The sequence below is a fragment of the Muscardinus avellanarius genome (genome assembly GCF_963383645.1).
Source record: "Muscardinus avellanarius genome assembly, chromosome: 7".
Taxonomy (NCBI): domain Eukaryota; kingdom Metazoa; phylum Chordata; class Mammalia; order Rodentia; family Gliridae; genus Muscardinus; species Muscardinus avellanarius.
Window position 1 is genome coordinate 56,287,521 of NC_137793.1, and position 25,000 is coordinate 56,312,520.

Here is a 25,000-nt window from a genome sequence, read left to right on the forward strand (position 1 = left end):
AGCAAGGCATTGTGGGAGCCCAGTGCAGAAGAAACCTGTAACAAGAGACTACTCTGTGCCATTATAAATAAACACAGCTCCTGACAGAGATGTTGGTTCTGCCTCCAGAGAAGAAAGTGGGGCAGAGCAAAAAATAGAATGTCCCTGTGGCCCAGGCTAGCAGAGGATAACCATGCACCATAGCCAACTCTTGGACTTCTTTGTCAAGGAAACAAAGAAATGGTCTTTTTAGTTGTCATGTTAATTAAACCATTTCTTATGAGGGCACTGTCCTGTGAAGTTATTATTCACTTGTATTAATAGGTGGTTTAATCATACCCTGAGAGGGATACATAAATATTGCTTTTCTAAGTGTCCTTTCTTAAAGGACAAGGAAGGAAATAATGTTTTTAAAGTTTTTTTTAATTCCTTAAAGAAAGAGCATTTATACATCTACTACCAGGATTGCCCTTCTTTCCATTTATTTTGGAAACCATTACTGAAGAAAGAGACATAGCCATAAATGTTTGAAAGAATTCCAGGTGGTGAAATTCTGATGGCCATAAATACAGGGCCTTCACCAACTATTTGGACCTTGTTCTAACCATGTGTATTAAAGTGGCAGTTAACCCCATCTTTGAATATTCTTGTTCCAGTTTCATTGGGGAATTCTGTATTTGAAACAAAACTATGTTAGACAAGAAGAGTAATGGCATAACAAATAAAAAGAGAGAATTGAAAATCTGTATGGCAAAAAGCTTGTCACTGAGAAAGAAGGAACTCTACTTTCTAGAAAGTTGAGAAAGCATTGCTACCATTGTCAGTAAGATTTAAAGTTCTCGATTTTTAAGGAATTTCTTCTTGAAACATTGTATTTTAAAAATACAAAGCTCTGACTTAAATAATTTTTTTAAAGTAAAGGATTTAATTTGACTAAATTGATCTCAGACTATTAGTGTAGATCTTTTAAATTCTGAATATTTCTTCCACATTATAAATGTTCACAATTGAAAATACAGAAGAGCTTGAAGCATAAAATAAAAACTACCTGTGACTCTATTACTTAGAAGTCATCACTGATCCCGGCCTCGTAGGTCCCAGCACCAGTCTTGCCTCATGGCAGGCTCCGATCCCGACCTTGCTGGCCACGGCACCAGCCTAACCCCTCAGCTGGCGCCGATCCCTGCCTCGGAGGCCTCAATAGCGGCCTTGCCTCACGGCAGGCTCCAATCCCAGCCTCATTGGCCCGAGGACTGACCTCACCCTTCGGCAGGCTCCAATGCAGGCTTCGCTGGCCCCGGCACTGGCCTAACCCCTCGGCAGGCTCCTATCCAGGCCTTGGAGGCCCCAGCACCGGTCTTGCCTCACAACAGGCTCCGATCCCGGCCTCAATGGCCCCGGCACTGGCCTAACCCCTCGGCAGGCTCCGATCCCAGCCTTGGAAGCCTCAGCGCCAGCCTTGCCTCGCAGCAGGCTCCAATCCCAGCTTCGCTGGCTTCGGCACTGGCCTAATGCACCAGCTGGCTCTGATCCTGAACTCGGAGGCCCCAACACCGGCCTTGCCTCACGGCAGGCTTCGATTCCAATTAAGTTGTTTTCCTGAATATGTGAGGATTCTTAAAATGAAATTTTGAGCTATGTGAGTATGATCCTTCATTAATACTTTCAAGATGCTTTCCAGTCATTTTACACCAATATTTACTTTCACCAAGAGTGTCATATGAATTAACTATGTTTTGTTGAAATTATAAATTTGAAATCTATTCTCAACTTAAAGAAATTATTAAAATTGAACTTTATATATTTGCTTACTATTTTATATTGAATTACTTATTCATCTTTTGCCCATTTCTCCTTTGGAACATTTTTTGTTTTATTCTAATTTATAGGAGCTCTATGTATAGAAAAATGTTATTTAAGAGGGTCATTTTTCTTATTAGAGAGAATGGGACAAGCCAGACTAGTGGCACATGCTTATAATCCTAGTACTTGGGAAGCTGAGACAGGAGGATAGCAGGTTCACAGCCAGCCTCAGCTACTTAGTGGGGCTCTCTGCAACTTAGTGAGACACTGTTTCAAAATAAAGAATAAAAAATAGGGCTGGGGTGTAGTTCAGAGGCAGAATGCCCCTGGGTTCAATCCCCAGTACTAATTGATTACCTTTAGCAGATGACTTTTATGCTCTCTAATTTTTTTTTAAAAGAAATCCCTTCTTGCTTTCAGAGGAGAAGCTAGTTTTAATACACTGAACTAAAATTTTTTATTATTTAATCTACCATACATAGATTTTGGAAAAGAACTCAGTGATAGAGCACTTATCTGGTATCCCTAAGGTCCTAGATTCAATCCCCAGCACTGTAAAATAAACAAATAAAAATGTATTTAAGCAGGAATAGTACATCTGGATAAATTTTTGGTGAATTGTGACTTAGAAATTACTAAATTACTAGGTTTCAAGGAAACCTTAGATATTAAGAAAAACTAAGGATTGATTTGAAGTTATTTGACATTGTAAATTATACATCCCCCCAAGAAATTCATCTCTTAAGCCTGAGAGATGAAGACTCTTGGTTCCTACTAAGCAGAATCAGTTATCTAACAGTACGAGAAAACAAGTAATATAAGTTGGAGAGAAACATGGGAATATTGTTGGCAGAACATGTAGCTTCATTTAAAAAAAAAAGCCTATAACAGCTCTTCAGTTACTCTGTAGAGAGTGAGAATAAGAAGAGATTGGAAAATAGGTGGGTTTTTTTCAAATTATAGGTTTTTTTTCTTTAAGGCCCATTTACCCAACATTAGGCATTTTGTTTTTTGTGAAATTTTTCAACTTTCATGAGATCATGAACAAACTTGAAATACAATCTTTAACATACAGAGTCAGTTGAACCCATAATTAGCTCTTCTTCATAGTACTATAAAAACTTTCTCACTAGATCTGAGAAAGGTGCAGGGTATGATGTGGTCATGTTCTTTATTTACGGGGCTTTCCTATAGTTTCATGTGTGTGAACTCTAAAATACATGGAGGCTAATCTTGTAATGGCAACCAACAGTTGTGTGTTAAGATGTTTCATGAATAGCCCCAGCTGTTGTAAAAAGGAACAGTTTGTCTTGGCTACAGATGACAGTGCTTTGGGTTTACACCACAAGCAATACCTCTGGGACCTGTCATGTGCACTGTGAACATCAGTATTCCTTGGAGGGAGAAATGAAGATTAGTCACTTCTGGCTCTTAGAAATTTATGCATAACTTGCATTTATCTCAGTACAGTTTCCTGGGGATGCTTTGTCCTGGCACGTTCTACTACTCCCACTTAACAATGATCCCTCCTTCATTTAGTATCAGACTTAGATGCTACTGCCATTTTGGAGGACCAGTATTCAGTTTAGCTCTCTTTTTTCTATTTACTTCTTCATCCTGGGTCCTGCATCACTGTTTTTATCATGTGGTATTGTTTGTGCTTTATTCCATTGTCACAAAGTTGCCTGCCCCTACTGCATGTGAATGACCTCCCTGCAGGGACCTAGCAGTACCTGGTTTTCTGCGTAGTTGTCATTTACAAATAGTTCCAAGGATTACAGATTTCTTCCTGGCACTTAGTTCTACTCCTTCTCCTTCCCAGAATCCTCTTTATCTGTGGAATATAGTGCTTTGATGCCAAAAGGCAGCAGGAAGCTAATTGAGCTAGGCTTTGTAATTCTCTTTTTCCACTCTTTGTGTTCCAAAGCTAAATTTCTTTTGCATTTGGGACTTTTAAATGCCCTTCTTCCACCTGAACAGCAACTCTGAGGTTAGACTTGGAGATTAGTTTACACTGTGTAAAAGAAAGTGGTTTATAAGATAAGGTTGTTTATTCTTTTTTAATTCTTACACTCCTTAAGTACATCTGTTCCTGATTATTTTTTCTGGTATGCCTTGATTTTTGCTTCATACTTTGCATTTTTGTTCTTTTCTAAGATAGGTTTTTGCTGAGTCTCTGTAACTGTTTCTGATTAAACAACTTTGATAAGTCACATAGGAATTTTAACAGAGAAGAAGCATATGTACAATTTCCCTCGTCCCTCCTTTACACCTTATTTTTTCCTGCAGTTGAAAGGTCAAAGGAGAACAATTATGTGTGCATTAATTACCTCATTCTATTTTGAAGTATTTTATTGCTGATTATATTGGAAATCTGGCATTTTATCAGTAAAAAGGCCTCAGTTATCTTCCAGCTACACTTGGGTTTTCCCTACTGGTAACTCTTTTCTATTCAATGTAGGACCCATCTACCTCCCACCCTTTCCTTTTATTCAGATAGAACCCACCTGAAGTGGTCATTCCTGTAGTATAAGTATACCTCATCTCTAATCATGGCCAACTGAGCTGAAAAATGTCTTGTAGAACTTATGATACTTTCTTTTGATTTACTTATGTCATTTTCATATCAAGAATATACTTGCTTTTGTTGAGTATTAAGTTTCATTCTGCCAAATGCATTTTGCTGGGAAGTTGTCATGGTGCCTTCTGATATTTAGACTGATTGTGGATACCAGTGGAAACATTATTCTTATGAAGACTAGCTTTTTTAATTTAAAATACATTCATAATTACATAGCGGTTTATGTCCTTTCTTATGATAATGATATTCTGTTCTAGAACAAGAGAAATGGGGATTGTTTGTTACCTCATTATATGTAGTTGATTTAAGGAATATATATAGCAGTTTATTTCCTTGTCTCTTTATTCCAATTATATCATCTCAATGTTATAGCTCCCCAACATATTGCCTGCAGTGCATATAGATTGAGCTGTTCCATCCCCCACACCTTGGGTGCCCTTTTGTTCTAACTCAGGTTACTGGAATTCGTGTTGTCCAAGACCACTCCTTGGACAAAATGTGGACTTTTTACTACTGACTACACAATAAGCTAGAAGCACATTGGCTTCTTATTATCTTATTTCATTCTTTTAAAATCATTTCCGATCATTTTTAATCAGTTTTTCCCATCTCTTGGTTAAAGCATATATCTTCATGTAAAAGATGTGATAGTGGTAAGTTGTTCGATACCCATAAAGTTTTTATTCAAAAAGAAATTTCGTTTCCCAAGAGGCCAGGGGGAACCTTATTTGTTTCACAGTAAAATAATGGGGAATGGCCAGTTGCCCAGGAGTTGAATTCACTTTTGCTGATCACCAAAGTGATGATGGTTCCCCTGCCAACCTAAAGAGAAAGTGATCAACATAGCAGACATCATAGATGGTGTCCAATCCTGAGCTGCGACTTGGCTCAAGAAGGGTCTGAAGGAGAACTCTGTCTCCTTATGGGGTTGTCAACACATTTTTGTGTGTGTCTAAAAGCACATTGTTCAGGAAATGCCAGTGGGGCACCCACTGCTTTTCATCCACTTTGATACAAAATCACACATTCTTTGAGTGTGCAGAAAGGAAGAAAAAGCCAAGCCACTGTCTCCAAAGCCAGTAGTCATCTGTCACTGAGGTTTCGAGGCTGCTCTTCATCCATCCAGAAGCAGAGCATGATGTCAGACACGTCTGTGCTTACTGCCCACAACTTAAATTTCTTGGAAATGTTTTAGCTTTTAGATGAGCTATATATGATGACACCCTAAAACCATAAAATAAAGTTCATCAGGTTTGTTTGATTTTGTTTAAGAACTTTATAGTACTGCTTTATATCAAAGAAATTTAAATTTAGATTTATAAGGAAGTGACCGATTTTTTTTAAAGAGAAACTGTTCCACAGATTCATTGGCTCTTGGAAGGTAACAGAGCTTGTTAATGGCTAACTTGGGATTGAATGTGGAGTCCACATATTTTCACGATGACATGAACAAAATCTGTAGCCTGGAGTAAAAGCCATTCAAAATTAACACATTGTGTTCCTGTATGCTGGCTGTTCCTGGATTTCCCCTGTAAGATTCCAAGTCAGCCAGTGCCCGTAGGCAGTCTGAGGCTTTTTCTGTGATTTTATATATATTGACTATTTGACAGAAATCCTAAGCCAAATGCTCACAGTCTTGCTGATACAGATGAAGCATCCTTATGCCAAAAATTCAAAATCTAAGGTACTCTACAATTCAAAACTTTTTAACCTTTGACATGACTCCACAAGTGGAAAATTCCATACCTGACCTGACCTCGTGGTAGCTGGAGTCAAAACATAGTCATGCTAAAATAAATGAAAAATATATCTTTAGGTGATGTGCACAACTTCTATATGAAAAATAAATGAATTTTGTGTTCAGACTTGGATCCTCTGCCCAAGATATCTCATTAGATATATGTAGATATTTCCAAATCTAAAAGAAACAAATTTGAAGCATTTCTAGTCCAAAGAATTTCAGATAAGGTATACTTAAATTGACTTTAAAAAATTGGCCATTAACAGTTTGCAACTACTTTCTATTGTTGGTGGCAGGGACCAACAGATCCAGGCCTCAGCTAATATCTCTGTTGATTACACAGTGATAAAGGCTGTTTCTTCAGGAAGAAATTAGTCTTAAATTGGAAGGAGCTCAAGCCAAAAAAAGTGAATTCGGCCCACTGATTTTTTTCTTTATGGATTCAAGGCTATTTTGATATTTTGTTTATGTACATAAAATGTACCAAAGCCATCCTTATCTCAGGACCTTGATGTAAGACTTTTTCCCATTAACAAAAGTGCAACTCTAATAGGGTAACTTTTATTTTGGGGTGTTGTGAGTGGAAAAGGGGAATCAGTCAAAACAAGAAGTTTTCTGTTGCTTTCTTTCCCTAAAATAACATGCTGAGAATGAAAGGTTTTTAATTTGGGGGGTTGAATCTTTTGCTCAGCAGCACTCCATTACGGAGACAAGAAGGTAGCTACAAACCGATTATTGGTGAAAGACTGTTGGCTTAAATTTATCATCTGTCAATAGTACATTACTTTCCATAGTGCAGTAATTGCAAAGAGCTGACCTAAGTATTTTATGTATGTTTTTCTATGGGAAAGAAATGAAGGGAGAAGGAGGCTTAGAGTTGAGGAAAGTAAGAAAAAGCAATAGAATTCACTAATGTTTTCAGGGATGAGAATGTTTTCAGGGATGGAAAACCAGAGAATAGAAACCAGACTACCAAGAAATAATCTTTTTAAAACCATAACTAAACTTTCCTTGGGTTCACAAAAATATTTTAGTTCTTTTAAATATTTAGTTTTGGAAAACATATGAGGAAGTAACCACTGAGCCTTGAATGGAAGGATAGGAGAGGAAGAAAGCTGAGGTTGTTCAATGGAGGAGCTGCATATGAATATGTATAATAGCATAAATACAACATGATTAACCTGGACACTCTCTATTGGGAGGAGAGGGAAAAGGAGGGGGAACGGAATGAAGCACAATGTAATGTACACCACTCTCAATATGTTCCACTTATAAAAAATAAAAATTAAAAAAATAAATATTTAGTTTTACTGAAAATGTGGTCTTTTCCAGGTATTCTTTAAAAAGCAGTTATTACTATGTCAAATACTTAATGAATTTCCAGCTCGAAGTCATAACCCTTTTATAAAAAGGTTTAGCTATACAAAAGGATACATTTTTTCTCTTTTGTAGTATGCACACATAAAATATTCATTTCACATGCATGTCTTTGACCATTTCATATGACTTAGTAAAGGTTGGGTTTCCATTAGGTGTCCTCTCTTCCATGGGATGACACCAGAGAGATGTGAACAGTGGGTGGGGCAGGGACCTACAAACAAAAAATGTCTATTAAATATTGAACGGGTACTATGATCAGAATATCTGAAGTCAAAATTGTTTTGGGACATGTAGGACAGATAGTCATCTTGAATATGAGGATGAGACTCTTCCTGCAGACTTCCATCTCCTTCCTCTCTATCTTTAGCTATGTCCTATGGTATGGGAGCCATCAATTCATTCAGTAGCACTGTGATGAGTATCTACCACTTATTTGACACTGTGTATTACACAATCAAATAAGATATGATCCTTGTGTCCAGGAATATTAAGGGTTAGTTATAAAATAGTGAATATTATTTTTAAGTAAATGTCTCCAAATGTTATGCCTAAATTGAAGTTATCCTTCAAAGTAATTAATTTTATGAAAGTAAAGCTATATACTTTCCCCCTATATCACTAAACATCTTTTAACACTCTTCCTAGCTAGCTGGCATTTTCCTCCATTTTTATGTTTTTTAATATGGTTAATACTTTGACATTTCTTTTTCTGATCAATTATTTTCAGAATGGATATGAATTAAATTAGTCCCTTATGGTATTACAGACAAGTTTGATCTGTAAATTTCAATAGGCATTGTATTTCAGTTCTTGAAATGAGCAACTTGAGTTTAACCTAAATTAAGAGCACATCCTATGATACCTCTTAAATGAGGATTAAAGGTACTGAAAACTATGCCACTGTCCATATAAGTAATGCATACCAGAATTTTTTCACTTTAGTCTTTCTCTATCTGTATTAATCTGGACTAAAGAACCACTTTCAAAAAAATACTAATTCAAGTCTTGGATACTATTTTGTTTATGTTTTGTTGACTACCAGTATGTCTGTGTCCCTTGGTAATTTGCTTTCTTATCACTAGATGGTGCTCTTTCACTTTGAAATAGTCTTGAAGCATTTGCTTTTTTTAAATGCTTATTCTGTGTTCTGTGGATGCTAAGATGGTAAACAGTAAAATTCTTCCTTAAATTGGGCCTGAGGCTCCCTATCCCTCCACAGTTGCAGAGGAATTTTAATGTGACTATCCAGTTTATAAAGTGATAGATTTATAGGTTATTGGAGCATGTGTGTGTGTGTGTGTGTGTGTGTGTGTGTGTGTGTGTGTGTGTGTAAAAAATATTTGTATCCTGTAGAAGCATTTTATCATATGTATTAGACACATGAGATTACATATATGTATTAGACCTAGAAATTACAATTTAAATTCTCATATGTTTTAATCTCCTGTTTTATGTCCTTAATATAAAAATCATTTGAGAAACCAGTAAGACGCCGATCATGGGGTCCTCTAATAACCTGTGTTTTAGCAAGTGCTAAAGTGAGTCTGATTCTCAGTGAGGGTCTGGGAGACACTGAGTTCTCCTCCCACGGTGGGCTGGAAGTGGTGAGTGTTTTCAATATAAAGTCAATATCTGCCAGCAGAAACCCAAACCCAAGCTAAGGAGAGTTGAGACTGAAATTTTGAATGTAGACAGTTATTTATGTAAATATTGGCTGGAGAATTTAGAATGGACATTCTGAGAATTGTGCACATATGGGTAAAGCTAACATATTACAGAAAAAAGGCCAACTCTGTCCTTGTTAGGATGGGGGAGAAGCAGGCCGTGTGGAGGTGCCCTTCCCTCGGAGTTTTCCCAACCTGTTGGGCCTCTCAGTACCTTGTTACCTACTTTCAGAAGCCTCTTGAAATGAACTCTTGATATTTAAGCATTTGAGAAAGTTTTGAACCATCTTAAGGTCTTTGATCTTTTCAGAGTTCCCTTGACCAGGCATATGTCAAAGAAGGGGATTAAATACCAGATAAGAAGTGTCTGAGGCCAAGAGTGCAACCAGTAGACATGGGAGAGGGGGGCCTCAAACTCCAGGGAGGCCCAGCTGCTGGGACTCTGTCTCAAAGGCCAGAGCCTTTCTGCCTCTGAAGCTTCATGGGCCCTCTTGTTAACCATGACTTTACCCTCCTGGTCCTGTGTGTACCTGGTTTTAAGAAAGTATTTTAATATGTTCAGTAATTTATTTGGTTCCTGTTGCCTCTCTGCGCAAGGACAAGGTCTCTTTTCTTCATTGATTTTTCCCAGGTACTGTATGGAGATGACAGATATTCAGCAAATATTTGTTGAATGAATGAATGCTTTCCTATATACTATTTAGTAATAAATAACATATGTATATATTAGTCATTCAGTAAGAATTCTGGATAAATAGTAAGTATTTCTGAATCAAAATTAAAAATTTTCTATTAAGCCTGATTTGTGAGGATGTCTCCTCCTCCTCCTCCTCCTCCTCCTCCTCCTCCTCCTCCTCCTTCTTCTTCTTATTCTTCCTCCTCCTCTCCCTCTCCCTCTCCCTCTCCTTCTCCTTCTTCTCCTTCTCCTTCTTCTTCTTCTTTCTTTTTTTACGGTACCAGAGATTGAACCCAGGGGCATTCTATTTCCGAGCTACACCTGCATTCCTATTTTTTATTCTTTATTTTGAAACAGGGTCTTACTAAGTTGCAGAGGGCCTCACTAAGTAGCTGAGGCTCTCCTCGAACCATAATCCTTCTGTCTCAGCCTCTCAAGTACTAGGATTACAAGCATGCGCAACCATGCCCTGCTGAGGATGTCTTTTAAATTATTACATAATTTAGTCGGGCATGGTGGCACACACTTGTAATCCCAGCACTTGGGAGGCTGACAGGAGGATCGCACAGGTTCGAAGCCAGCCTCAGCTACTGAGTGAGGCTCTCAGCAACTTAGTGAGACTCTGTTTCCAAATAAAGGTCTGGGAGTATAATCCAAAGGTAGAAAGCCCCTGGGTTCCATCCCCAATACCACAAATACATACATACATACATACATACATACATACATACATACATACTTAAAGTATGGATCTAGGCTGGGGAGACTTTGGGTTATAATGACTAAGTTTCTCAGTGGTTTTCTGGAGCAAGTTACTTAACCACTTTGTGCCTTACTTTCCCCTGTTTAAAGAAAATCACAAAGCTTTGATTAAATAAGTGTGATTAGGTGTGGATTAAATAAATGTATTTAAACCATTAGAATAAAACCTGGAATATCACAATAATTCAATATGTCAAATTTATAGAAGCCTCACTTATTTTAAAAATAATTTGTATTTATTTTGCAATTATATACTTATTTTGCAAAAAAGGTAAATGGCTTAGCCAGTTTTCAGAAAGAAAAGGCCATAAATAAGTGTACAAATAAATGTACATGCTTGTTTTTATTGTCAAACCTTATTTCTTATGTTGTAACATCAATTTTAAAACATAATTTGAGAAAGTTGGAGAATTTCCTATGAGCCTATGTTTCTGATTTCTTACAGATCCCCATATTAAGGTTTCTGGAAAGAAAGAAGATGTTAAAGAAGCCAAGGAAATGATCATGTCTGTCTTAGACACAAAAGTAAGTGAATGTTAAGGACTCTCAGATATCAGAACCTTGTCTATACAAGGGCTACTTCATGCTTTTATGAAAGAACCAGTTGGAGAAGAAAAACCAGGAGAATGTAATGTTGAGTCTTAAAATAAGCACAGTGGATGGGAAGTTTTATTTAATATTTGAGTATATTTGCTCATGCCGGGCAATTGAACAGTACTTATATGTACACATATATATACATGTGGTATTTATATATGCACATATATTTTTGCATATGGATAGGTGTACATATATACCATCTTCACAAATAGACCTTGGGGCTAGTTAGTGTAGTGTAAGTAATAAAGATGTAGAAATTAGCATATTGGCCTTTATCATGCCAGTGGGTGACCACAGTGAACTCTGTAGCTCTATGTTCATCATGTGATGGTGTAAAACTGGTGTGCATGCTTGACAATTGTGTTCTCTCTCCCACTGCCAGTGTGTGTATAGAGAACATGAAAATTTTTACTCATTTGTGAGAATCTACTTACCTTGAGTTCATTTATACTTTGCCAGGTCCTTTGCTAAGCCCTATACATGTTACAATATTAGTTTAATTTTTATAATGAAACACAGAGATATTAATCTGCTCAGAATCCCAGTGCTGGTAAGTGGGGAGGTGGGATTCAAATCCAGGCTTCAGGTTCTTAATCACTTTTTTTTCTACTTGCTGTTTTATTGAAATGATCTCTGACCTCTTTCTCCTCTTCTTTTCTGTTTCTTTTTGTTATTGTTCCATTAAAAATGTTTTAAGAATGCTTTAAGATTATCAGTTCAATCCCCAGCACCATAAAATTAATCATAATTAACATAATTGTTAAATTATTTTGGAATATTCCCCAAAAAACATTTTACTGTATTTCAAAAGTTAAACTGACAGAATTAAGTTTTTAAAATATTTAATGGATAGAAGTTAATATTTCTCTCTCCTCTCTTCTCCTCTCCTCTTCCCTCCCTCCCTCCCTCTCCACCCCCAAACTGGGGATTGAACCTAGGGGCATTCTACCTCTGAACCTTCAGCCCTATTTTATTTTCATTTTAAAGCAGAGTTTCACTAAAAGTTTCACTAAAAGGGTTGCTGAGACAGACCTTGAACCCATAAACATCCTGTCTCAGCCTCTTGAGTACTCGGATTATAGTCCTGTGCCACCATACCCAGCTATACTTAGACATTTTAATTTTACTTGTTAAAGACTGTGTAAATGCAGTAATAGTTTTGTAAATGAGAATGATTTCATGGTGTTCTTTATAGTTTTACAATACTCAGTTTCCCAAAATTAAATACACAGATTACAATATGAGCACTGTATTTTTTCATGTCCTGGAATGTTGCATTTCGCTTCAATTAATCTCTGTATTCAGTTATGTGAGCCATTCTTCTGCCAAAGGTTTAGGCTTTGTGATTGTTTCCCCACCCTTCTTTCTGCCAACAAGAGTAGCAGATGCATTTTCTAAAGTTGGACATACTACAACATAGTAGTTGTAGAAACAACACTTATAAATACTTCCTTATTCACAGTTTTAAGCTTTATTTTTATTTCTAGTTGTCTGTCATCTTGGTTGCATAGTCCTTCAATGTTACGGATTGGGAGAATATGGTTTGTGGAAACCGTTCCCCGGGGACCCCTGCTAGGGTCCCGGACACACTTTCCCCCAACCCATAACAAAACCCAAAACGACCCCAAACAAGAAAAAAAAACTGCACTGAATAATCTGCCTGGAGAGCAGATTAGCCTGGCCTTGTTTACTGATCTAGCTCAGAGATATGGGGATGGGGTCCCATTTACAAAGACCTTGGCCAGCAAGCTGGAGATTAGAGGCTTTGACCTTGTGGGTCCCCTACCCTCGTCCTTGAATCCTGCAACCTGGGCAGCTGGGCTTATGGATCTCCATTCTATTTCCAATCCTACCTTACTTCTATATCTTAACTCTATATTTTAATACCTTATTTCTAATCCTAATATGGAAGAAGACTTCTCTAGTTAACTTCTAATACTAGGGGGAAAGCGCTTCTTCCAGCCCGCTTTCCAGCACCCCTACATCTTTAATTTTGTTATTATGTTTTCATCTATACTTAGTTATTTGAATGAAATATTTCATGAATAATGTTTTTTAAAGGAAAAAGTAATTTATTTGTAATTGTAACTGACTTTTTTTGAAGACTACTTACCAAAAACTTGTGTTCATAAAGAACATTTCTGTTTATTCTGACAAATTTGTCTTAAAATGAATTTTAATAACCAAAGAGAAATTTATAGAAACTGATTTTTTGTGGAACTGGGAATGGAACCTAGGGGCATTCTACCTCTGAGCTAGACCTCCAGCCCTATTTTTTATTTATTTTGAAACAGAGTCTCACTGAGTTGCAAAGGGCCTCACTAAGTAGCTGAGGCTGCCTGCAAACCATGCTCCTGAGATCCTGAGACACAGGAGGATTCTCCTGTCTTAGCCTCCCAAATGCTGGGATTACAATGTGCACTCTATGCCTGGCTAAAATTAAATATTTTTAAATTGAGATTATTTTATTAAGAAATCTAAGCTTTCCCACTGGGTCATTTCTTGTTAATACTAAAAAAACATTAAGGGCAAAGTATTTTGGGTGTTGTTCCTTCCTCTTTCATGCCTCATGAAGTAATGCATTATATCTGCATAGAGCAATCGTGTCACATTGAAGATGGATGTGTCCCACACGGAGCACTCACATGTGATTGGCAAAGGTGGCAACAATATTAAAAAGGTGATGGAAGAAACAGGATGCCACATCCACTTTCCAGATTCCAACAGAAATAACCAAGCAGAAAAAAGCAACCAGGTGATTCCTCTTTCCATGAGAACTTTGATGGAATGAATTACAGTCTTAATTTCAGTATGTGCACCTTATTTGAGAGATGAAAGCAAAAAGTAATCCTGCCGATGGCATGCAGTATAGACTGTACCAGCCCCACAAAGAGAAGAAAGGTGCTGTGCTTTTTTGAGGATGAGCTGTAAGTAGGGCGTAGGTGCTTGACCTCTAAGTAGTTGGTCAAAAAAGGGAGGATTTGATGGTGACAAAGTAAAGCCCCTAAGGAAAGGCTGAGAGAGAGCATGTCGGTTAGGAGAGGGCCTAGAAGTTTGGCCAGTCCAGAAGCCTTTGGGTTCTGTCTCTAAAGACCCAGATGTCCTCATGCTGTATCCTCTCACCTTCTGAGGGGCACTACATGAGGGCCCAGCTTCCTCACATTGGCTGAATCATGTCTCTCTTGAGTTTCTACATACTTTTTGAACTCACCTGCCCACATGTAAGCACTTTAAACTCTTGAAGAACAGATCATGTTATTTGTTCTATTTGGAAGTGTTCTCTTTTCTAAACTAATTACAAATTTGGAAACTGTTAGCCACAAAGATGAAGAAGATGTAGTCTTTTTCTCTTCAGGTCCTAATGGTGGTCATGGGATATGTGTAAGGGGATAGATGGAAACCCCTGAAAAAAGGCAAGTGTGTCATTCAAAATAGCACAGAGCTGCTATAGCCTGCCCGTCAGCCCTGAGGGCAGTATAGAGCACCTCTACCCCCACCCCACCCCAGAGTGAGAGTGTTGCAATAGTTGGTAGGTCATGGGAAGGCTCGGGGGATCCTGGGAAGACTGGGGTGTTGGACAACTGATTTTTTACCAGCTGGTGTGATATTCAATATTTTAAGAACTGAGTATTGCCATATCATTGCATGTCAGGGTGTGTGTGTGTGTGTGTGTGTGTGTGTGTGTGTGTGTGTGTGTTATTCAAAGAATTTAAAGGGAGAAAAATACCATGAATAAGAATAATTATAACCAGAGCAGGATGGCCTTATGGGGTCTAGGTAAGTATAATGCATGATGTAGATCAGTTGACATAAACCCCGAGGGTCCTACTAAAATGCAAATCCTGGTTAAACAGGGCTGGATTGAGGACTAAAATTCTTTATTTTAAACAGTTCTACAGGGGAGTGGTGAGTTGGCCCAGGCCACCCTCCCCCCTCATGCTATTTTGGCATGGGGCTGTAACTGTTTTCTGTATTTCTATTTTCTGTATTTCTATCTTTTTAATAAATTTCTTTAAATCTTCAAAAAAATAAAAAGTTCTACATATTATGGTTTAACACTTGGCAAGATATACAGTACAATGAAAAATTCAATCAGTCAAGGGGGTTCTGTCAAAGGTGAAGAAGTTAAGTCTACCCCTATTGTTTCACAAATATAATTAGTATCATGAATGCTAGGATAGCTGCTCCTTTCACACTTTGATAACTAACCAGAGAATGTGCAAGTAAAAATACTTCCCCTTCTAAAACTGGACTGGGTAACCACCACCTAGACCTTCTGCTTTCATCTCCATATCACCTTTCAAGGTCTTTGCCACACATCCTGACTCCCCAAGCTGCACTGCTTAGTTGTACCTGAATTAAAGCAAAACAAAACAACTTCCCTCAAGCTTCAAAACAACTGCTTTGAGATTCAGTGTGAAATAATATCCATTGACTCCTTAACTTTTCAGCCTCGTAGGTATTTTCTGTACATGCATCTCACAGTGGGATAATAAATGTTTATAAGTTTGCAATTTAAAAAAATAAATCCTACAAATGCTAGGTTTTACACTTACTGTGGCAAAACTCTGGAATAAGCATATCTTTGAAATAACTCAACAGGCAAACATTTAATGCCTACATATGCATGCATACACACACACACACACACACACACACACACACACACACACACACACACACGATTCCCTCCCACCTTTAAAAACCTGTTTACATGCATGGTAGTTTAGGCAACAATATAAACTCACTTTGTAGGAAAAAACTTTTAAATTATAGAATAAAACATACCATTGCTCCATTTTACAAAGCAATTAAGCAGAGACTCATCTTGATGTGCTTTAACTAGAAGGCTTTGTAGCAAAGTTGAAGACTGGCCACCACCAGAACACAACACCCGCCCACAGCAGGTGCTTCTTGTCCTCTCAGTCTTCTCCATCTAAGATGAATCTCAGTCAGGTCTCCCACACTAGGCACAGTTCCTTTTCTATTCTAAGAAATAAATGGAAAGTAAAATCTGTTTAAAATGCACATTTCATGTTATATTATCATTTATATTCAGTGCAAGAACTAGGTGAATTTTTCATTGTACTATATATCTTGCCAAAAGTGAAACCATAATATGTAGTTTATGAAAAAATGGAAGGCTCCAGGCATGAATAAAGCCTGTTAGGGCTAAGGAAACTAACTTTTTTAGCTGTTCTCAGCAAATGAAAATTATAATGGCCAATTGAGTCACCATTTACTAGCACTGTACAATATTATAAAGGTAAAAGCAAAACACTAACTAGCACATTGTGCTTGGCTCTTAAGGATGGCTTTACCCCATTACATTAAATGGACATTATGCACAGTGCATTGTAATTGCCATTTCTTGCAAACTTAAAATACTTTAATGTAATCAATTAACATTCTAAAGTATTAAACATACAAAGAAAATACTAAGAGCAAGCATTTATAGCAGTACTCTGAAATCTCCAATAATTGTTTTGATTGTTGTCTTTTGCTCTTTAGTGCAACTTTTCTGCATTGAAATTACTGTGTTGCTTTATATTTCATGTTTTTTACACCCATGACTTCAGAATTACTTGTACACCAAGTATTGCGATCACCTTTCTCTTATTGTACATGCAATGTAACTATTCTTTTTCTTTAATAAAGGATATTTATTTGAAAAAATAAAGAGCTCTAAAACAATACCACATTTGAGTAGCAAGGATATACTTAACTAGCAAAGCAATTTTTTATTGAAATAAAACTTCATTTTCTTACTTTTGCAGGTATCTATAGCAGGACTACCAGCAGGAGTAGAATCAGCCCGAGTTAGAATTCGGGTAACTATAAATAACCTAAATAATGTAAATTGATGTCAGCAATATTTGTGTTATAAGGCATTTTATAACCAATCATATTTCAGTAAATAGGAATTAGTGGCAAAAGTTATTATGTGCATCTTGGTGTCCATTTTATAAATTTTAACTATACACATTTTATTATCAGCATTTTAGAAATAAGGTTTTTTGTTATTTATAACTCTTTTCTTTTGAATATGTTTCTTAAAGATGTTCTAAATTCACCTGACTCAATTTCTCTGGTGGTTTTTACATAGTCAAACATGGGCTTGTGGAAAAATGCTATAGGTAGGGTGAATCACAGCTCTCAAATTTTACAAAAGCCTCCTTAGTCTACTAAGCTTTTGCTACCATAAGAGCAACTTATGTTTTAAAAACATCTTCAGGAAAGAGCAAATGAACTGTATACATACACCTTTAAATGTATGATGCTTTAACTCTCTGCTTTGGGTTCTTATAATACTGTTCTAGGAGCTGCTTCCTTTGGTGCTGATGTTTGAGCTACCAATTGCTGGGATTCTTCAACCAGTTCCCGATCCTAATTCCCCTTCTATTCAGCACATATCACAAACGTACAACATTTCAATATCATTTAAACAGCGTTCCCGAATGTATGGTGCTACTGTCATAGTACGAGGGTCTCAAAATAACACTAGTGCTGTGAAGGTAAATGACTTAGATCATTCTCCATATTCTAATCATACAGATAATGCATCTTTTATTTTTAAGGGATATTAGACTAATATGCTTTCCAAATTTTTCCTTTGTGTTACATTTGGCTTTGTAGAATGTGCTGTATTTTTCCATGGCTCTTAGAAGTGCAATGGAATCTTTTCCTATACATGGACAGTCATGTTTTATAGGACTGTTTTCCTCCTGTCCTCTCCTGCTAGGAAGGAACTGCCATGCTGTTAGAACATCTTGCTGGGAGCTTAGCATCAGCTATCCCTGTGAGCACACAACTGGACATTGCAGCGCAACATCATCTCTTTATGATGGGTCGAAATGGGAGCAACATCAAACATATCATGCAGAGAACAGGTGCTCAGATCCACTTTCCTGATCCTAGTAATCCACAAAAGAAATCCACTGTCTACCTCCAGGGCACCGTTGAGGCTGTCTGTCTTGCAAGGCAATATCTCATGGTAAGATTACTGAAATGTGTCTTAATTTTTTTTTTTTTTTTGCTTAACCTGTTTGGATACAATGCGTGTTATTGCACTCAATGTACTGTGATATTTAAGAAAACACTTGGGAAGCTTAGTCACTAAGTTTCTCCAGGGTAAAAGTGGAACAAATTGGAAGAATAAGGTTCATAGTGCCTCAAGAGGATTGATCTCATTACAGAGGTAAGTCATTTTCTCATAGTATTTTTTTCTTAGACTTAACACAGAAGAGGATATAATGAAATAACTGAGCATATTTTGTAGCATGGATGAAAGGTGATTATTTTCACCTGACATATAGTACTAGTATGCAGTTTGCACTTGACAAAATTCTTCCATTTAAACAGAATAGTAAAAATACTATTTAAAGCCGGAAGTGGTGGCGCACGCTTGTAATCCCCGCGCTTGGGAGGCAGAGACAGTTCGAAGCCAGCCGCACGCGCTGGCTTAGGAGACCCTGTTTCCAAATAAAAATGTAAAAATAGGTCTGGGAGTGTAGCCCGGAGGTAGAAGGGCTTCCAGGAACCCCAGTACCACCAAAACAACACACACACAAAAAAAATACTATTTAAAGTTCATACTGAAAGATGTAACTTTTGGTGACCTGAAACATTTGCATATCTCATAAATTTCTGATATAATTAAATACTGTTTGAGCCATGAATTTGTTATTTATTAAAAACATACTTATGAAAGTTATATGTTATGATTTGATACCACTTCTAATTTAGAATTCATAATATTTTTCTCCTTCCCATATTTTTTAAAACTCCAGTGTAAATCAGGCACAGTGGCACATGCCTGTAATCCCAACCTTGGGAGACTGAGACAGAAGAATTTCAAGATCCAGGCCAGGCTAGGCAACTTAGCCAAGACCCTGTCTCTAAATAAAATAAAAAAGGGCTGAAGGCATAGGTCAGTGGTAGAGCACCCCTGGTTTAATGTCCAGTACCACAAAAACAAAACACCCTCAGTGTATAAATTGATATATTGTAATAAAATCAATGGACATAATCCTGGGCTTACAAATATTCTTATTAAAAACAATGCTATATTTTCTTGTCCAGTGTTTTAACTTTTACTGATATTTGAATTAATAAGTATCAGGTGTAACCTTTGCTATTATTAATTTGCAGTATTTCTTTTAGAGGAATTTTTGGGAAATCCAAATTTATATTGTTGATTCCACTCATTTAGGATTATAATATGATTTTAAGAAATTTATTTTTTGCAAATGCTTTCTATTTTGACAATGTTCATTTTATCAGGTTATTTTAATATACTAATCAGGTATCTAATTCATATCTAAGAATTATAATTGCTCTTCATATTTTTAAGCTTTTATGTGTTATCTTTGAGTTCATTGAACTTTTTCAAGCATTCTATGTAGTTATGAATTGGTGTTAATACTTTGATCACACCTGCCCAAAATACAGCTCTCCTGTGAGACATGATATTGAATAATATTGAAAGGAGGAGGGGGATAAATTAAAAGACTTCACCTATATTGTTATCACCTTTTTACATAGAACTGTCCTAAAAAAGATCACTTTTATCCACAGTTGAAATGGCAGAATTTTATTTTGGTCTTAGTATGTTTAACACTAGATTCTTCCTATATATGCATATAAAATCCAGCAAGTGAGTATCCTATGGGTCAGAAAGCATGTTACATGGTTCCTATACCCAGTAGATTAAGGACAAGAAAGAAGGCCAGGCCTGAAAAGTGGAGCTCTTTAAATGCTGATACATGTTTAGCTTTCATTCAGGATGCAATAAAAATCTATCACTGTAAGTTTTTGAGCAGAGGCACAAGGTCAATGTCCCTGGTGTGGTTGAGTCTCATTTCTACTCTAACAAAACCAAAGTCAGAGAAGGAAGGAATTTTCCAAGGCAAAGAGTGGGTAAAAAATTCAGGCCAAGACCAGAAACTTGTGATACACAATTTTGTTATCCTAAAGATAGTTTCTTCCTTATCAAAATTGTTCCCACACCAATTCAATCCTTTAAGCTATGTGAATGTACCTAATTTAGCTTTAATACTTCAGTTTGCTCTTTATATCTGTAAAACAATGCATGATTTGCAGGCATGTTCAGTTACCAGGTTTTAAAACAACTCACTCCTATAAATTCAATTGTGACATTTTCTAGGGTTGTCTTCCTCTTGTGCTGATGTTTGATATGAAGGAAGAAATTGAAGTAGATCCACAACTCATAGCTCAGTTGATGGAACAGCTTGATGTATTCATCAGCATCAAACCAAAGCCAAAACAGCCAAGCAAGGTTGGTTCAGTCTGGACTCAAAGAATCACATTTTATACTGTTTTATTTAACATACAAGTGTGTATTTGCACTTACACATAACTAATACTGTAATATATATGTTATTGTATAATTATAGCAATATAAATTTGTAACAGTATTTATCATTGATCATCGTTTTCTTCATATATTTGTTGGGTTTTAGAGTCCATTTCTAGTATCCATTTTTTCTTATAAATACATGTGAAAGGAAAGCATTTCTTTTAAATTCCCAATCTTGGTAACTTTAAGTTTTACTTAGTTACCAAAGAGTTGGTTAGGTTACTTACACATTGCATGTATGTGTATGTGTGTGTACATATCCAGTACAATTCAAAAAGTATTCAAAGCACTTACTAAATGCGAGCCACTGTGTTTGCCCCCAGTGATTTAAAGAATAGTTACCCATCCTTTTTTTTTTTTCCTGTACAGGGGTGTTCGAACCTGGGGCATTGTGCCTCTGAGCTACCCCCTCCCCCAGCCCTAATTTTTATTCTTTTTTTTTTTTTTTTCGGGTCTGGGGATGGAACCCAGTGGCATTCAACCTCCAAGCCACAACACCTGCCCTATTTTTTTATTCTTTATTTTGAAACAGGGTCTCACTAAGTTGCCAAGGACCTCAGTAAGTAGCTGAGGTTGTACGCTAACTCCAGTCTCTGCCTCCCAAATGCTGGGATTACAAGTGTGCACCACCATGCCCAGTTTGACCATTCTTTTTTCTTTTTTTTTCTTTTCTTTTTTTTTTTTTTTTTTTTTGTGTGTGTGTGTGGTACTGGGGTTCCTGGAAGCCCTTCTACCTCCATGCTACACTCCCAGACCTATTTTATACTTTTTTATATTTGGAAACAGGGTCTCTTAAGCCAGCACGGCTGGCTTCAAACCTGTGAGATCCTCCTGTCTCCGCCTCCCAAGCGCGGGGATTACCAGCGTGCACCACCACGCCCGGCTTACCCATTCTTTTTAATGAAGACTATAAGTAATTAAAATGTTCTGCTATAGTGTTGGAACCTCTCCTGTACAATGTTGCAAATTTTAGTAATTACACTTACAGTAAAATTTTAATGGGATAATATCTGATACTAAGCACTAGTGAAAATGTGAGGGAAGAGGAATGTTTCTACATTAACATCGTGACATTTGAAAATTGGCACAGCAACTTTTAAGAGCAATTGGGACCATCTCATCACACTGAGAATACAGATTCCACACTTGCAGCCGTTCTGCTTCTAGTTACTCAAGCTGAAGACACTTTTGCACAAGGAGTCAAATAGCAAAAATGTGCTGAGTAAAAAAATCAGATCACATGGCAGCAATTCTAAGTGGTAGACTGTATGCATGTAAGTCTTTTGAAGTACAAAGCATTGTCTGGAAGGATGCACAGATTCGTGATGAATTGCCTTTGGGCTCGGAGGGAAAATGGAATTAGGAAACAGAATGAATACTTATTTTTTTCAACAGAAGTCAGAAACAAAAATAAGTCTTAGGATACTCAGTATATAAATGCTATAGCAACCTTGGTTCTTTTATGTTTAAACATTTCTTCAAGATGAAAGGATTTATAAAATAGAACTGTGTTAAGTTTATGGAAGGTTTATAAGAAAAAAAAATTCCTGAACTGAGTCCCCCAACTTCTTATCATAGATAAAACATCAGTCAAGCCTTCTCTTTTTTATTTCTAAAATGTAAACTTATCGTACATATATAGTGGATTGTGTGTAACATATTATCTATAATTTGGGGTATGTGTAAATACTATTTATTGTCCAATGATCATACCTTCAAAATCCCTGATTCTAAGTCAGCTTGATATAGTTTTAAGTTAGAGAATAGGACATTAGTTTTATGTATCATAAAGCTTCATGCTTGACCTATCTGAGTCACTAGAGATACAGAATCAAAAGATAAGACAGAAGAGAATTGGAGGACTTATGCATATATAGACACTCAGGCACAAGAATAATTCCAGCAGTTCAGTAAGAAATGGGCAGTTATTGGGGAAAAATAGATTGTGCCTGAGAACTTTAAAACCGTGCAGCATCCCAGGGCCATTTAGTTAGGCCAGCTGGCTTGGTCCTATGACTTTACTCTTTAGCCACAGATTTTCTTATTCTCATTTGGATTTTTTCCCTTTTTTTCACATTTCCAGTTTTATAGATGAGTCCATTGAGAGGGAAGGAAGATTTATTAGATTTTTTAAACCATAGTTTTGCTATAGATATGTTCTCTGTGGAATAGCGGCACCACAAGGTTTATTCGTTAACTATTGAGCCATAAATGTGAAACTTAAGTGTTGTTAGGCAGTCTGTATATGGTGACAGGTCTGAATTGGTTTGTAAAGGTGAGATACAGGGGGAAATCGTATTGTAAATACCGGAGGCTATGGAGTTATAGGTTTCTTGCTGCTGTTCTAGAACTCCACAGCTGAGCTTTAACTCTTGACTAAGTCTCTTAACTTGCTGCATTTGAATAATGACTCCACTCCAGAAGGTCTTGGTGTAAAATGGGACATTTGTGCAGCTTCCATCTCAGGACCTAGGCCACAGCACACCTGCAGTAAATGGTAAATAATGTTTCACAGGTTTAGCAGAGGAGTGAACCTAAGAAATAAGTGGTTAGAATTTGCAATTGATTTTAAAGCAGCATTGATATATCCTGAGTGGAATTCCTCTTAACATATTCACTTTCCACCCACCTCCCTCCCTCTTCATTCATTGTAGACTACATGCATGTCACTTTTTTTCCCCCATTATGTGTTTTCATAGTCTGTGATTGTGAAAAGTGTTGAGCGAAATGCCTTAAATATGTATGAAGCAAGGAAATGTCTCCTCGGACTTGAAAGCAGTGGGGTTACCATAGCAACCAGCCCATCCCCAGCATCCTGCCCTGCCGGCCTGGCTTGTCCCAGCCTGGATATCTTAGCTTCAGCAGGCCTCGGACTCACTGGACTAGGTATATAATTTATTATTACAGTGCTTCTCAGTCACTTGGGAAATGCTGTGCTGCTTCCCTTTCCTTCTTCCATTTGGGTCATTTAAATGCTTTTTTAATTTTTTTTTTCTTTCTTAGGCCCTAAGATCAGGTGAAAAACAATAAAACTTGAATGAATGTATTTGGGTTGGTTTTTGTTAGGCTCAGTGGATTTTGGTTACCCAGATTCTTCTTTTGTTGGCATAAATAATCAAGGTCTGTTTTATTTCCAGTGGCTGTGTTTGTTCTTCTAAAATAAGAATGCCTTTGAGATTGAAGTGAGCAGGTTGACTCTTGTATTTTCAATATTGCCATCAGTCTATAGAGATAAGGCTTATCAAGTTTGCTTTTTAAAAAGTTATTGCAAATCTATATATGGAAGTGTGGGGGGGAGAAGCAATCAGAACCCCACCCCCAGAAGGCAGATCTGCCAAGCCAGACACAGTTTAGCCTAGCCTGCACCCACTGAGAAAGCAAATGGACCTCTATTTATATATAAAGCAAGGAATAGAAAAATGTTTGAACATTATCCTCTTGGTGCTTTAGTTAAGAAAGCAGGGTGAGGCCAAGAGGCATCTTGGCCACAGTGGTATTTATGGCCTCACTATGGATTTCGATCCTATAGCTGAAGTCAGTTGCTCCGTTAAGGTCATGCTGGGGCTATCATTTTTCTGCACATTTTTCAGTTGCTCTTGTGTAAAAAGTTAATGTAGTAATCCTAGCCATTAATCCTCTTCAGCATTCACCAAAAACAAAAAAAAATTCTCAATAATCTTTAAAATATATTTCCTAATGTCTGTTTTTGCTTTTTAAAAAATATAATATGAAGCCAGGTATGATGGCTCACACCTGTAATCCCAGTACTTGGGAGGCTGAGTCAGAGGATTGCAGGTTTGCAGCCAGCTTCAGCAACTTAGTGAGACTCTGTTTAAAAAAAAATTAAAAATTGGCTGGATGTATAGCTCAGTGGTAGAATGCTTCTGGGTTAAATCCCAATACCAGAAAAGCAATATGATTTTAATATGATTAAGATTCTAAGGTGCTGTGCTTGAATATTATTAAAATATAAAAGATTTTTTTTCTTGGTTCATAATCCACCAAACTTATTCCTGCCACAGAGACCTGAACAGAGTCATAATAAAGTGATGCCTGTGAGCCAGTAAATGCCCATCAGGCAGCTTAGCAGAAGCCAAGTTTATCTGGCACTAGGGAGAAAGGAAGCAAGCAGAGATGCAGTTTCTGAACCCTAAGCTTGCTTTCATGGCTACCCCATCCTGTAATACTTAATGCTTTCTATGTCTTACTGGGAAAAAATGCACATTTGTAAACAAATGCACATCTTTGAATATATACCCAAAGAGAAATTTTATTAGTTTAGCTAAGTAGTCATCATATCCTTAAAATAGAATAACAAATTTTTTTCTGATGGAAGCTTTATCATTGGGATGTAGCTGAAAAAAGTCCTACCTCTGTTCTCACATACATATGAAAATTGTTCAGGTAACTCAGCTGGCCTATAAAGGGACCAAAT

The 25,000-nt window shown here is 37.0% G+C and overlaps 1 protein-coding gene across 1 annotated transcript in view; it reads left to right on the forward strand.

Annotated features, from left to right (window-relative positions):
* The window catches only part of BICC1 (BicC family RNA binding protein 1), a gene marked incomplete at its 3' end in the record, with an annotated part of 354,822 nt that overhangs the window by 300,738 nt on the left and 29,084 nt on the right, over positions 1-25,000 (forward strand). Inside the window, exons 4-10 of the mRNA XM_080698910.1 lie at positions 11,032-11,111; positions 13,783-13,941; positions 16,964-17,017; positions 17,507-17,701; positions 17,929-18,180; positions 20,353-20,484; positions 23,265-23,451. Of these exons, the coding sequence (XP_080555036.1) occupies positions 11,032-11,111; positions 13,783-13,941; positions 16,964-17,017; positions 17,507-17,701; positions 17,929-18,180; positions 20,353-20,484; positions 23,265-23,451 (1,059 nt within the window). The remainder of the gene's footprint in view (positions 1-11,031; positions 11,112-13,782; positions 13,942-16,963; positions 17,018-17,506; positions 17,702-17,928; positions 18,181-20,352; positions 20,485-23,264; positions 23,452-25,000) is intronic.